The 15219-nt window shown below is 38.4% G+C and overlaps 1 protein-coding gene across 1 annotated transcript; it reads left to right on the top strand.

Annotated features, from left to right (window-relative positions):
- Positions 1-15: 15 nt before the first annotated feature.
- LOC106622677 (uncharacterized) lies at positions 16-12726 on the top strand. Its single transcript, XM_070105811.1, has 6 exons — positions 16-387; positions 4481-4816; positions 4999-5176; positions 5864-5967; positions 10936-11013; positions 11089-12726. Exons 1-6 carry the CDS (start codon positions 16-18, stop codon positions 11206-11208), a joined length of 1188 nt encoding a protein of 395 aa, XP_069961912.1. The 3' UTR covers positions 11209-12726.
- The last annotated feature ends 2493 nt before the right edge of the window (positions 12727-15219 follow it).

Raw genomic sequence — 15219 nt, 5'->3', positions numbered from 1 at the left:
TACGAAAACGCTAATATGCCACACAATAACATCGTTTGCGAGTGGTTGCGCGCCATAGGCATGCAGCAGTATGCCGAGAGTTTTATGGAGAACGGTTACGATGAACTGGAGATCTGTAAACAAATTGGTGAGATTGATTTGGACGCAATCGGTGTGGACGTGACGCATCATCGGAACAAACTGCTGAAGAGTGTGCGATCGTTGCGCGAGAAGGGCGCAGCCATTGTTTATGTGATGATCAATGATCCGAAGGCGCTGAGCAGTAGCAATGAGATTTTAGCAACCGATTGTGATGCGCCAACGACTATGAAGGAGCTGGAGGCTGTTATGAAGCGACATTTGGAGGCCGATGGCATACGGTTGACTGCGCATCCTTATTCGACGCCGGTAAGTACCTTACAGGAATATTTAAAGTTGAGACAATTGCAGGGTTGTTGAAAGGTACTTTTCCTTAGCATTTTGTGACACGTTTTGAGAAGCACCAAACAAATTTAGATAGGATTTAATACTTTATGCGGAAGTCAAAAATAGTCAATAATTGGTTATTATAGACAGATTATGTCTTTTGAGGTGAAATATCCGGCCCTGCCTCAGAGTACACGATACATCAGGGGATATCGCTACATCTAGCGAGGGGTAGTCAAAGCATTCAATGGTTAGGGCTTCAGAATCAGGACCCCTATTGCTACAGGGATAACAAAGATTTTTTAAGTAGCGGTATTCTTTATCTAATAAATCCAATCGCCACCCGAAACCTTTTAAGACTATATTGTCTACAATTTTGTGTTCAGAACTTTAAATGCAAGAGTTGTTTTCTATTATTTTCACTCAACAATATCCAGTGAAACCTGTGAAGGCGCTAAGCATAATCGAAACGTGCCTTATCAAGGTTCTTCTCTTTGAGCGTTCATACCGAGCAACCTCCACGCACATGCAAACATTAATAACTCAAGTTCCGTTAATGGCAAACGCACAAACAAAAAAAGCAGCGCATAGGATTTGCGTTAAGTGGCACAAACAGCGCGACTATCGTTTGGCAAGCCTTTCCAGCGGCGCTGCAAGCGGTGCCTAAGTAAGGAAGCGATTTCGAAAACTTTATGCCGAGACCAAGTTTGCGTATAAGTGCATATGTATACGTTTGTACATATATACTTGTAAGAGGAAATAAATACATGCATTCGCTTGAGCGCCAAGCTGCTAATTACAGTTACTCACAGTCACCTAACCTTTCGCTTACTCAGTGTCATGGATGAAGTTAGGCGCGCGGCAGCTTCTGTAGTTCTGCACTGGTACATCAACGGCAGACGCGCTTACTCGGCAATGTGTTTCAGATTGGTAAACACATTGCAGCGCCATTATCTGTGCGTTTGCGCTACATGCGCTCGCTGCTGCTCGTCAAATTGCCGCAGCAAGAATAATAATTTTCCACGATGTCGAACGTGCGTGGTTATCTTATTATATCTGCGCTTGTCGCCCTCTGCGCCTTGCAAAACCTTACGAAGACAGCGGTTTTAACGCTTCAAGTATAATGTGGCACGCAAGAAAGTAGCTGCTGCATACAGCGAAAAGCGGTGATGTTGTGTACAAAATGCTTCCACATCACAGAATATGGCAACACGTCTCAATTACGCTTTCAACAGCTGCGGCTTCAGTGACAGCCTGTATAGCGGGAGCTGGAGCTGCAATGACGTATTGACAGCGTGTATATTTTGCAGGCTCCATGTGAACATGCAACACATATGTACAGTTATAGCTGTTAATGCGGGTAAGAAGGGCTGAAAACTTTTGGAAGGGAAAATGCGTTTTTGATGACTTTACTTAGACGACTTCAATGTGACAGCAACGGCGGAGGAGAAGGCTGCACATATTGTCGATGATGAATAACTGTCGTAGTGCAATTGAAATCGCTGGATTAAAGCGGACTCAAAACTCTTTAAAGTTGACTAGATCACCAAGTTGGTATGTCTTTGGGGTGCGATGCTGTCAAGCATATGTTACAGCAGGTGTTTGCCCCTGATACATTGACACAGATATTTGGAATATACATTGGTACAGCAGTGTGCTTTCAAATGCATCTAGATACACACTCCTATGTGTAAATAGTTCTCTATTTCAGCTATTTCAAGTGTTTTGTGCATGAATGACTATTTGCATAACTTGCACAATCTCATCCACACAAATCATATTCGCATACAATTTTACGAATGCAGAAGCATGCGTCTTTACATTTGACGATTTGTAAGTGATAGAATAACATGTGTTGGGAAGTATTTATGTTAACATGGGCTTCATTGTTGACCGATTTTGTACGGATTCTTATTTCGGTTAGGAGAGGCCACATTAAAGATTGATTGTTGAGATTGGTATATACCTTAACGAGCTGCCCAGACGCAACCGTTGAATGCCTATTTCTTATCAAAAATGTTAAGTGATTTTATGGTTTAACGATTTTATGATTGCATGCTTTGTTGACTTTATTTTAGATTTTATGAATTTGTTACTCTATAGCTTTATGAATTCTTGATAAGACGATTTGAGCTGTCTTCGATTGGTCATTTCTCTACTCGCTTTTGCTCTCTTTTCCAAAAATTTACATGTGAAAGCAACAAAAAAGTTATCGAGTTGAAGTGAAGCAAGAGAGTATGCGAATACCTCATTAAAGTGGCATAACTTCTAACTGCCAAGTTTTATTTTGCATATTTTAGCTCACTTTTACTATTGTGAATCGTTCAAATGACAAATGAAAATACAAATTTCTTTTTTATACTCTCGCAACCTGTTACTACAGAGTATAATAGTTTTGTTCAGCTAACGGTGGCTTGTGTCACCTAAAACTAATCGAATTAGATATAGGGTTACTCGTATATATAAATGATCAGGATGAAGAGACGAGTTGAAATCCGAGTGACAATTATGACAATTTATAGAAAACCAAATTAAGGGGTTACAGCAACGCTTTTTAAGGCAAAAAACAAATAGTTAAGTTTTAAGTTTTTAGTAGTTTTAAAAGAAACCTGACAATATTGTGTGTGCGTCAGAAGACATGTTAGCGGAGGGTTGCACCACAAGTGCAGCCCGTTGGTTTGAGCATTTGCTCAAGCGTCCCTCTCCAGCGAATCAAAGACAGCTTTTATGATTTTAATTTATTTCGATTTTGTGATTTTATGTTTTCATAGTTTTATGGTATTTTGATTTTATAATCTTTTCATTTTATGGAACTATGATTGTAAGGTTTTTGGTTTTAAAACTCCACAAGTCTATGATTCTATCTATTGTGTGTGATCTGATATCTATCTATTATCTATAATCTGTTATCTTTTATCTAAAACCTATTATATGGTATCATTATTTATTATTTTGTATGTAATATCTTATATTCGTATCTATGTACAGAAAAACTCGAGCTAGCTATACTTAAAAACTTATACTAAAATTGTCATGCTTTTTGACTTTGCACTAAAGTGCATATGTAAGTGTTTATGTAAACATATTAATTCCACAAATACATACATATGTATATAATGTGCTTCAGACAATTTGTCTGGCGGCTTAAGAATTTTGTTGCCAGATTACTCGAGCGCGTCTCAACTAATTGCACTTCAAGAAATTCACAAAGGTACAAGAACAAAACTTAAACTCATATGCAGGTGCAGGGCAGACAATTGTCGGCGACTTGGCGTATACGAGTCCTAAAATGCATAGCGTGGCAAAGACACACTGCGCACCGCGATTTGCATCACACTCGTGTATTTGAAATATGGCAGCGCTCGGCGTATAAAAGGAAATGGCGGCGTGGCAATGTAGCAGTTCAATGTCAAGTGGTTGGGTGGATGAAGTAGTGTGTCTGAGAGGTATATGTGCATGTGTGTGTATGTGTGATGCTGAGACAAAACAACACACTTGAAGCAAGTGCAATGCCTCACAAGCGGCTCAAACGCTGCAAGTATTTAGTTTGCCACTGACGATGATGACTCATCACCGCCACTCGTCACAACTTAAAATTTTATAATTACAAATTTAAATATTTCTTGTTATAGACACAAGTGTGCACATATTTATGCAAAGGTAGTAACGTTAGAGTGTTTATTACATTTGTCTGCGGCGAAGTGGTGGCTCCTTACCAATTACCAGTAGATGTAAAGTTTTCTTAGTAGCTAAAAGCAAGCGCGGGCGCAAATCGATTTGATATCTACATCAGTAGGTGTACGTAGCTATAAATTAGGAAACTATTTAACTGATGCATTGCAGGCACTTTAGTAAATTTTGGCACTATTAACCTGCCGCTAGGCGCCTTTCACATGTTTCTTCGATCGAAATTTATGCGCTTGTAAAGCGTTGCAACGCGGCGCATTTTATTGATGCCCACCTACGCTGGCTGCATTTCGATTTACTATTACTCTGATACAGCTCTCGAGGTTTTGGAAGATTTTTTCACGTTCTCATTCGATTTGCTCTGCTTCTTGTGTATCTCTTATTGCAGGAGGGCAAACGCGGCTATTTGGAGGGCCTTGCCGCGCACTACAGCAAACAGATTAATATGCCGTATGAGGACGTGTTGGACGCCATCGAGGAGGTGCGCGTTTCCAAGTGGAAGGAGCGCCATGTGCGCATTTCAACCGGTCACACTTTGTCGCGGCGCGCGGCTGGCAGCAGTAGCAGTGGCGGTGGCGGTATCGGTGTCAGCGTCATGTCGGGAATGATGGGCGGTGGTGGCGGTGTAGGTGTTGGATTTGGCATTATTGGCGGCAATATCGCAAATCAATCAACTCTGCCGACAAGTCACAGCCAACCATTGTATGTGCCTGGAAAATATTTGGTACGTATACGCCGTGTATGCCATTGCTCAATACCGAATGTTGCTCAAATTTACTTTTTTTTCCCACATTTTTATTGCATGCACTTTATCAAATGATGTTGTTGATTTATTTTCTCTGGTTTTTTGTTGCGTCTTTTTTTTTCATCTAACACTTTTTCTGGTTTGTGTTTGGCCGATTGCAGCCATCGAGTTGCCTTTCCAATCGTGAGGAGAATGAAATCTACAGCTTTGCGCAAAACGATTTGGCAAATCGCATGGCCAGAAGTGCAATTGATTCGAAATCGGCGGTTAATCTGAATGGCATGCAGCACAGCTATCCGGGCGCCAGGCGGAATTTCTTCTACGATTTCTCGGCAACAGGTAGGTGAACCATGGAAATAACTATGTGACTATTCGCTTGAATGTTTGCGTGTGAGGAATTTAAGAACAATGAACTGGACTTAAATTTTTTTTTTGATTTTATGAGTGGATCTTTTTCTAAAGATGAATTTAATCGCAGTAAAGTATACTGTGAATTTAACAATCTTTATTAAAACTTAAAATTTTGTAAATTTTTTTACAAAATCAGTTTAAAACAAGAAAATACGTAACCTTCGGTAGAACCGAATCAAATTATTATAATACCTTTCACAAATACAGAAGGTTCCGTAAAAGGTTCAGTTTGTTAAAGTTAGTTATGGAAACTATATGCTATGGTAATCCGATCTGAATAATTTCTTCGGAGATTGCATTACTGCTATAGGCAGTAATCCATCCAATTTCATGAAGATACCTTGTCAAATAAAAACGTTTTCCATACAAGCATTTTATACCGATCCTTTAGTTTGTATGGCGGCTATACGCTATAACGTCTCCGACGTTTCCTTCTGGGTGTTGCAAACTTCGTGGCAAACTCAATATACTCTGTTCAGGTTATAAAAGGTTAATTTATGTAATTAACATAAATGACGTTTTATTTAGAAATGATTTTTTGTTGCTATTGTTTGTACTTATCTTTTTGAGAAGCTGTATTATTGACTTTTACTCTTATCTATCTCGTCCAACCAGAGGGACGAAATCGGAACAAAAGACGTACGGTATTTGCGCGCTTTCTCAGCGGTCTGAAGCAAGGTGCCGAAGAAAACAACCCGAACGAAGAAATGCAATTGAAGGTAAGTCAAGAAAGTTTGTATGTTTTTCTTGATGTATGTGATTTTACAAACGCAAACACTATAATTTGTGCAGATTTAAGGCTAGGTAAATATCAATTTAATTTAGCGATTCCTCGAAAAATCATTATCTTCTCGATGTCGTTAGTCTGAATAACCGTTTCTCCCAAAACAAAGTTGCACTAGATCGAATGTATAAGCGAAACTAATGGCTTCCTTTGTCAACGAGAATAACTAATGTGATAGATAAAGCCTAGAGGTTATTTTATCTAATTTGGAATTAGCTCCTACTTGTATGGCTATCTCAGCTTTGAAATTCACCGTGGGATGGCTTAGTAAATATCTTTTCGTTTGAACTTTCAAAAAAAAAAAAAAAAACATTTCCGACACGGTCGCCTAAGATTCCATGTTCCATTAAAGTGCTCAATTTGGAATTATACACATTTAAATATAGAAAAACAGTGTTCAATTTATTTTATAGTTAAAATGTCCATTCGGTTGTAACCAAGAATGATAAAGCCAAAGTTGCGACACAGAACATTATAAACGAAACGAACTATTAGTTGTTTAGAGTAAATACGTTAATGACGTCATGAACTAATGTCAAATGCTCTCAAAAAAAGTAGTAGAAGGAAACTGTCGTAATCTTTAACTTTATCTTTCTTGTTCGTAACCTGGGCTTCATATAAGTTACTTATCATTCCTCTATTAAGATTTTTAAGGTAGCACTTTGAAATTTAGTGACAACGTTGACTAGTGCTGTAGTCCAAAATGATGCTTTCGAAGTATACGATGTACCATCTGGTGGTGGTAGAGTGAAGCCGGTCTTCGGGAAGGCGGAATGGATAAGAACGTGATTTCAACTGATATTTCAACGTCAACTTATCAAACAACTAACTTGATTTACTCGATTTGACATATATATTTTTTGTAAATATTGTCTCTAATCCGTAATTGTGCTGAGATAAAACATATTTTCTCATTTCTAAATAGTATAATACTCCTAATTTGCACTTCACTTGAATTGTTACAATTTTCTTATTAATTCGCCAAACCCTCATACAGTTAACTCGTTAAGTAGCTTCGTGGCAATTAAAAGTAATTGCCACTTCTTCAAAGTTTGCGTGCGAACAACAACAGCAATTGTTACTCTAATCTATGTAGTTGATGATGGCTTCCTTAAGTTTGTGAGTGAGTGTTTGCGAGTGTTCAGCTCCCCCTAACATACTTCATATGACTTTTATTGCTCAAACTTTAAATTGCAACAATTTCAGGTAAACGAGGGAAACTACTATTTTCCAGCTGCTCAAGTTGCGGATGTGTTTTGATCGCCTTGAGCAAAACAAGAGAGGGAGCTGAAGCGCATATACTATATAATAGCTAGACACAAATACCATGTGCAGGTGTTTAGTGAGGGAGTAGATAGCTTAATGTAGTTTCCTTGTTTTTTCGCTTTGTTGTTTACTTCTTTCATTTACGTTACTTTTTGCATATGCCACAATCCAATGTTGCTCTTTCCGGTATTTTCATTTCTGTCCTAACCATATTCGAATTGTTGGGGCACAAATTGGATCGCCGTGTGAGCATGCAGAGGATTTTGTTCATTTGCACCTTTACGTCGCGCTGTTGCCATTGCGGTCTCGTGCACATTTATGCGGTTACTCTTTTTTCGGTATGTTTGCCTTTTATGGTTTTCTCCATTGTTTTGGGCTGCTCGTCCGCCTAAAGTTTTTTGACCGAAATTGCGTGTGTGTATTGGTTTTCAGTTTTTTGTTTTTTTGTTTCCCTTAACACCTCCAACTCGTATAGTTTTACACACATTTTGGTGTTGTTTCAATATTGTGATTTGTAAACCATGTTCAACCATTTGTTGCCACTGTTTTCATTATTATTTAAGAAAATTTAATTTTTTTTATTTTTTTAGCAAAATTTCACTTGAGAATTTGTAAATTCAATATCAGCCTAAACGTAGGCTACGTTTTGAAGTTTTACCCTAAATGTAACAATAATATTTGCCCAACCTTCAGAGTGGTTAGCATTAAAAAACCTAGAGAAAGACTGTCTAAAAAATATATAAAAATACTACTTTCTCTTCTATGTGCATCTAAAAAGGGTTGAGTCTAAAAGCTCTGTGCTTCAATCATTTTTGACTTCTTAATCTCTGAGGAGCTTTTGTGAGCCATTCACTTGCTTTTTGTATTTTTTAACTATTTCCAGTTGTTCATTTAATATTTAAACGAAATTCGCTTTTTGTTGTGGTTTCGTTTTTTTATGGACGCTTGTTGTTGGGCTCTTGCAACTACTAATGTTGCTCTGCTTGTTGTCTTTTTCACAGCGGACGTGTTTATTTGTTCTTGACACAATGTCCTCCCAAAAGTGTATACATATACACACACACACACACAAATGTACAAAAAAATTTGTATAACTTCCCGTTAGGTCCCACAGCAAGTGAATCGTGTACTTTTTTTGCGCCTTTGTGGTTGTCCGCTGATATTTTGTATTCCGTTCTTTGCGGTTTGTACTAAATTTTTATTTAATATTTTTTCTGCTTATTTTGCATGCGTTTTTTGTTTTGTGGTCAATTTTTGTGAATTACCTCAACTGAGAATTCAGGTGCTGGAAAATACGCTTTGACTTCGGGCAATCGAGTCGGACTTGGACTTCAAGCATTGAGACATGAGTCTGTTCCGAGCGTTCGTAGCTCTTTTCTGCCTCTCTTTGTTACCATTTTTGGCGGTAAAAGGCAGCAATTTAATTTCTAAAGCTACACCTTTTCGGTTCCCTGAGAGCTATGTAGTCTTTTTGCCAGCGCCTTTCATTTTCATTTATACAATTTAGTATTGTTGTTGTATTTGATTTGCTTTTGCTATATTTGTTATTGCCGTTCTCGTTGTCGTATTGTGGAGTCACATCGCTGACATCCGGTTGTTGCAAAAAGCCAAAATGAATGCAAGGCAAGTGCTGGTTCGGAGTTATTAAAAAAAGATTGTAGGTGAAAAGAATTGCGAGATGTGTAGAGAAAGAGGGAGCGACAGTGAAGTGAAGTGAGTGAGTAAGAGTTGTTGGTGTTGCTTAAAAGTTGTGCTTAAATGCCGTGGAATTTCGCTCATTACGTGGTCTGCTGCGGAAATGTTACTTTGGCTCATGTTTTCGCCCACGCCTTTGACTAACTAGTTTGCAGCTTCCTCTATTCTACCACTTTTTTCAATCGTTATTTGAAAGGCGGATTTTAGCTGGCGTCTGTGGCGCTTCAGAGTCGGCAGCTCGCTGGACAAGTCACTAAGCGGGCGAGTATATTGTCGAGAGCCGTGAAGTGGTTATGTTGCTGTTGTTGTTTGCTTGTGTTAAGCGTTTTTGTTTCAGGTGTCGTTTGGATTATTATTTTTATCGCGTTTCCCGCTAATCTTTTGTCCGGTCGATTTTCTTTCCTTTAAAAAGTTTCCATACAGTGGCAGTGCCAGTGCCAGTGGCGAGTGAGCGAACACAAAGTTCATCTCATTACTTGGTTATTAAGTTTTCTTTTGTGTTATTGTTGGTGTTAAATGGCTTTAAAGTAGTTGGCGTTAAAATACTTCATTTGAGTAGTAATTATAAGCGGCAGTGTAGTAGTGTATAATGAAATGTTTTAAGGTGGTTTGCAGCATCACTAAATTGTGACGACTACAATTTTATATAACAGTTTTTTTTTTTGTATTATATTATGCCAACGTCATCAATGTCCAATGCCTTAACAAATCCATTCTAGGTCCCCGATAGTAATTTTTTAGTTACAATGTACCATTTCTAAAGGTAGTTTTATTGTTGTTGTTATTTTAACAGCATAAAATAATCACAAGATAGTTCCTGTTTGGCCAGATATAAATCCCGCTCCAATCTGTTGGGCCCCAGCTTAAGGGGCACACCTAGCGAAAAATAAAAAAAAATAAATTGTTTGAAAATAATATACAAAAATATTAAAACGACATCCGAAACAGTTTTTCAGTTACAGCTCTATCGGTTTATCATTAAACGCATTTTTCTCGAATTCGCCGCAACGACTACTCCAAGGCAAATAATCCGACCACGATCAAAGTTTTATAGATTATATAATAATCTACCACTTTGTTGATTTGGCAAGCAAAAAGCAAGCAAATGTTGAGAAAATTCATTTTTTTAACGTCGCCATTTTGTCGACCGTAGGACAATAAATTCTAGTAAAAATGCATTTTTGTGTTTCATCCTTGGCGATGGCCGCAAGTTGCGGACCATTTTTTTAGCCCCGTCGGAGATTGCGATTTTTGAGTTATAGAAGAATATTTGCCATCGTGTACTTAACATTTTGATTCTATAATTTTGTTTTTGAAATCCCAAAAATCGCTGCTTTTAGGCTATCGCACTAGGTATGCCTCTTAAACAGTCTGATTCAAAACAATGTTTCTCAGCAATATGGATCTACTTGTTTTGGTTAGGAGCACGCATAGATAAGATTGATCGTCAAATAAATAAGGAACAGATCGTATTAGCACTTAACAACAAAAATGATGATGAAAAATTACTTTATTCAAGGTCTGTTCAAATATTTTAAGAGTGTACAACTTACTGGCGTAGGTTTGTGTATTTTTTTACCTCGAATTGAATTAAGCTTCGAAAGGAAAATGTAATCACAGCTTCACTCAAACATTTGTAGCAACTTTCGTCTGAAATTTTTATCATAGAAATGACTCAAGAAGGTATCTCTCTTTTGTCGAATAACCTGAAGAAACACACCAGAAAGAAGAGAAAAAGCCTTCAGCAAAGGTGTAATAGCCTTTGTTTCTTTTGCTTGAACTTGGTTCCATTGGCTAGAGCTTGAAATTGTGAATGTTGGTTCTACAAGGGTGCAAGGCCTGCAGCTTACATGAAATAATTAATAAATATATATTTCAATAATTTGTTAAAATTCTTTTTCCGCTTTACTCATGTCCTTTCCTCAATAATTGTTTTTTCCAGTCCGCCGAGAAATTTAAAGCCTGCAGCACCATGAAACGCGTGGAGCCGCATCAGAATTTCGAAGAGACAATAAGACGAGTAACTATTAAATATAATTTCTCTGTGTAAATCATTGAACAAAGCGATATATCTCTCGTTAATTATTTTATATAGTTGAAGACGCAGAAGAAAAAAAACGAAACGCATGACAAGGGCATACACGACAGGGGCAAGGAGGTGGCGCACACCATGGTCAACGAAATGCCACTTAACAATTATACGAAGCATCCTTAGGACACGGCGAAAGGCGAAGCGACAGAGGCAACCGAACAAAAAGAGGTGAACGATGAAGATAATGGGAAAGCGACGCAGGCAGTGGGCAAAGTGCAAGAGGCGACAGAAAGCGATAAGGAAATCAACAAGGACGACGCAGGGGTGGCGATGTGCAGCAGCAACGCGGAAAAGAGGGCGATAGTGAACGATATTGACAAACATATCTACGAAAACCAACTATGAGGTAGCCATATAGTTAATATAGAGGCGTGAGGTGGTGCTGTAAGCGTTACGCAAAGCGCAGCGGGGAGCAGTGGGGTGCGGGTTGAGGAAATAATTCATCAGTTGCGGCGATGGTGCGAAAATGATAATAACTTTGCGGTTGTAATTATACATTCAATTTTCCATTTCTCGAATTGCCTGACGCAAAACGTAAAAACGGACAAAAAATGCAATGCCACAAAGTAGAAGAAGACAGAGCAAAACAACAACAACAACGTACAGTTTTTGTAGTTGCCCGTAAAGTTTGCTGGATAAATTAGTTTCATTTGCAGTTTTAAGGGCAGCATTCAGTGGCAGCGGCGCTGTGGCATGGAACCCAACACACATAAATGCAAATGGCAAAAACCTCAATTAAAATCCGCACCAATAATTTAAGTCACTCCAATGGACCGCTACGCACAACGAGTGAAAACACAAACACACACACGCATAAATAAGTGTCTGCACTCACTAAACCATCGTGCGGCCAATCGCAACTGTACACACACACACACACGCTCACGTGCATGAATACATAACGGATTGGGTGGGCGATAAATTAGGCATATCATTCACTTTCACAGTCGAAGCTGTGTGGTGCTCTGCGCCTGTGTCGGTTTCCGACTACGACACTGTTGACCAAGTGAATGAACAAAGCAGCGAGCAACGAGCAACGAGCATTGCAAATCCTTTCGGGCGTCAATGTGCTTAAAAGGGGATAACAATGTCCAATACACCAGGGATTAGCAGTGAATAAGCGCAAACCAAATGGCCAACAAACCGTTGGACAAGCGCAAAGAATACGGACTTGTTAAACCGGCCGTACAGGGTGACTCAGTACTCTCTGTATTCCTTTTTTTTGCATTTGAGTGGCTGCCAAGCGCTTAATCGCCAAACCTGTGCCGTTCGATCGATGCCGCCAACTGACCGAATGTGCTTTATTGCATATATACAAACATACAAACGTACATATATGCATGCATACATATATAATGTCCGTGTGCGTAGGTTTTCATTGCAAGTTTTATGCTCTATATTGAAAGCGCCACAGTTGATAATTCATTTCCAGTCGCATGCTACATATGTTTGGGAATTATTGGTGTCTGCAACAGCAAGGACACTTAAAATCCGACGTGAGAACTCAATTCGGTGATCGTTGCAAGTGTAACTATTTTAAGTTGAATGTTTTTGACATTCGCTACTCATTCGTTGATTGTTTTAAAAACGTTGAGAATACACAATTTCAATATAAAAAGTGGATTTTTGGAATTAATTTGTTTTAAATGCAACTAAAACTCGATGAATTTACTAAATTTGTACACATAGAACCCCATTTTATCGCAGCAAATAGCAGTTTAAATTCAACCATTTCTACCTCGTTTAGTTGTAACGATTGGAAAAGAACAACATTGTTCATGTTTGAAACATTGTGTTCTGAAGTGAAAAAAATAGTGCTATAGTGTGTTGGAACACTTGATAATTTCCATATAAATGCCAACAACTGCAGCCAACATCTGTCAATAGTTATACCAAATTTTTAATTTTAATACTATTTTTCTAACCCCTTACTCATCAGAAGTGCTGGAAAGTTTCATATATGTTTACTTCAAGCTTTCATCTTGCTATTGAGACAAAATTCTCTTCAGTTATTCAAAAGAAATATTGCTTTTGCACACTTTTGGAATTAAAACAAATATTTTTGCTGCGATATTATAACGAAAGTTATTTTGAACAGACTTACACATACAATGAAAGCTCAAAAAGCTCAAAAAGCTCTTTTCGTTATTAACGAAACTGTTTGGTACATTTCATGGGTTGAATCTGGTTTGAAATGTGCACAATTTATGTAAATATTGTATTTTTGATTATTGACTTTACAATATACCTTCCATAGTGACCTTTTTGATTTCGTTTTCTATGTATCAACTAATAATTTAATATATACTTTTGACAAAACGGGCTTAAAGCTTTGATTTTAAGCTTACACCGAATCCTCTGTCATAGCTTTCAGAACACCCTTAGAGATGTTTAATTTTATTAAATTTTAGATACATTTGTATACAAATTTGGAATATATTTAGTATCAAACTAACTTCGCTATTTCCTCCGTTTTTGGGAAAGTAATACTGGTTTTTAAATTTGTGAATATATATCAATATTTCTATGTGAATATTCTTAAATTTTCGTCTGACTGAAATATTATTCGCATTACCCTTGTTTTGCACTATACAATTTCATTTTCACACTTTGTTGAAATAACGCAATAAGTACCGAAACCTCTTTTGCCGCTTTCAATTAATTTCAAAATCAGATGCTACGCATTTTTTGCACCGAAATTTGCCATTCGAAATTTGTTTAATGAGCCATTTCGCGTCTGAGCACTGCTAATGATGGCTCGGCTACTGCTATTGCTGCTTGGCGCTTGGCGCTGGTGCAACCACTAGTTGTTATTACAACATATTACTCACTTTTGTGGCGGTTGTTGTTGTATAAGCAGCTCGTGCTGTGGGTATGCATTTGCGCGCCATTTGCCGCCGCCGGTGGCTCGCCACACGCAGCACAAAGTGGCGCAAAACATTTGCATTGTGCCACCAAGGCCACCCGGACCCAACCAATGCCACCGGCTACGCGTTCCAGGCATTCACCAGCACTAAGCGCTTTTTAACTTGTTTGCTAGTGGCGCGTTATGGCATTTGCCTTGTTGCGCTGCGCCGTGTCTCTTAACGCACTGCCGCGGCCCATCGTCCTGCCGCGCACGGTTCGGAGACTTAAGTGAATGTAAATCAAGTTGTGCGCTGTCGCCGTGTACTTGTAGCTGCGTAGGTTTGCTTATATGCATGTGCGTCTATGATGATATGCACATTTACAGTTATGTGTACGGCTCACTCATAAAGGCGCGCGGCGCAGTCGGTCTCAACGACACCGCAAAAGCCATTAGCGTCCTGGAATTTTGAATTTCCGAAAAATTTCACAAAATTCAAACTTTTAAAGCTGTAAATGTGTAGCTGCGACACTGCCACACACACACGCATACATGAACACAAATGGTTTGGCGCGTGGTTGCGTCCGTGAATTGGGCGCTCTTTAAGGTGTGTGAGAGGTGCGCGTGTGAACAGTGTGTGTTGTTGCACGTGCCTAAGCTGCAATTAGCCAAATTGGAGTTAGCCACTACCTACCATATTTTTTTTAATACATATGGCAACAATAAAATTGCAACACAGTTATTTTACTGTTAATTCTCCACGGTCCAATGGGTTTTATTCGCTTCATCCACAGACAATTACGCGCATTAACAATAAAATGTGTTTATTAATTCTATTTGCGGGCTTACACTTACACGCCGTAACACACTATATACATACGAGTATGTACATGTAATATACATATATAATATAATAGCGGTGCTAATGGCAAAATGACATAATGCAGCTGTTTTTGCGAAATTTTTGTGAAAATGAACTATATTCACACTTTAATTTCAGCTAAATTAGGCATAGCAAATATCGTTTGTATGACTGATTTACTGTTGTTGTAATGCCATAACTGAGCCTGTTTATATTTTTCCAACTCTTAAATATGGTCAAATGCGAGATCTAGCAATAGAAAATGAGCCAGATTCTTAAGTGTTTTGTATAACATGGAATATACACGTTTTCAGTTGCACTCTGAGGTTACTATGGCAAGAGAACAGTTACCACTCATAACTATCCTAGCCTGTCTTAAGCAGTCTGAGTCGTTTCATGTGTACAAAGCCATTCTCGACCAGATTTG

This window comes from Bactrocera oleae, chromosome 2, assembly GCF_042242935.1.
Source record: "Bactrocera oleae isolate idBacOlea1 chromosome 2, idBacOlea1, whole genome shotgun sequence".
NCBI lineage: Eukaryota > Metazoa > Arthropoda > Insecta > Diptera > Tephritidae > Bactrocera > Bactrocera oleae.
Note: the sequence above shows the minus strand (reverse complement) of the source record. Positions and strands in the feature narration are given on the sequence as shown.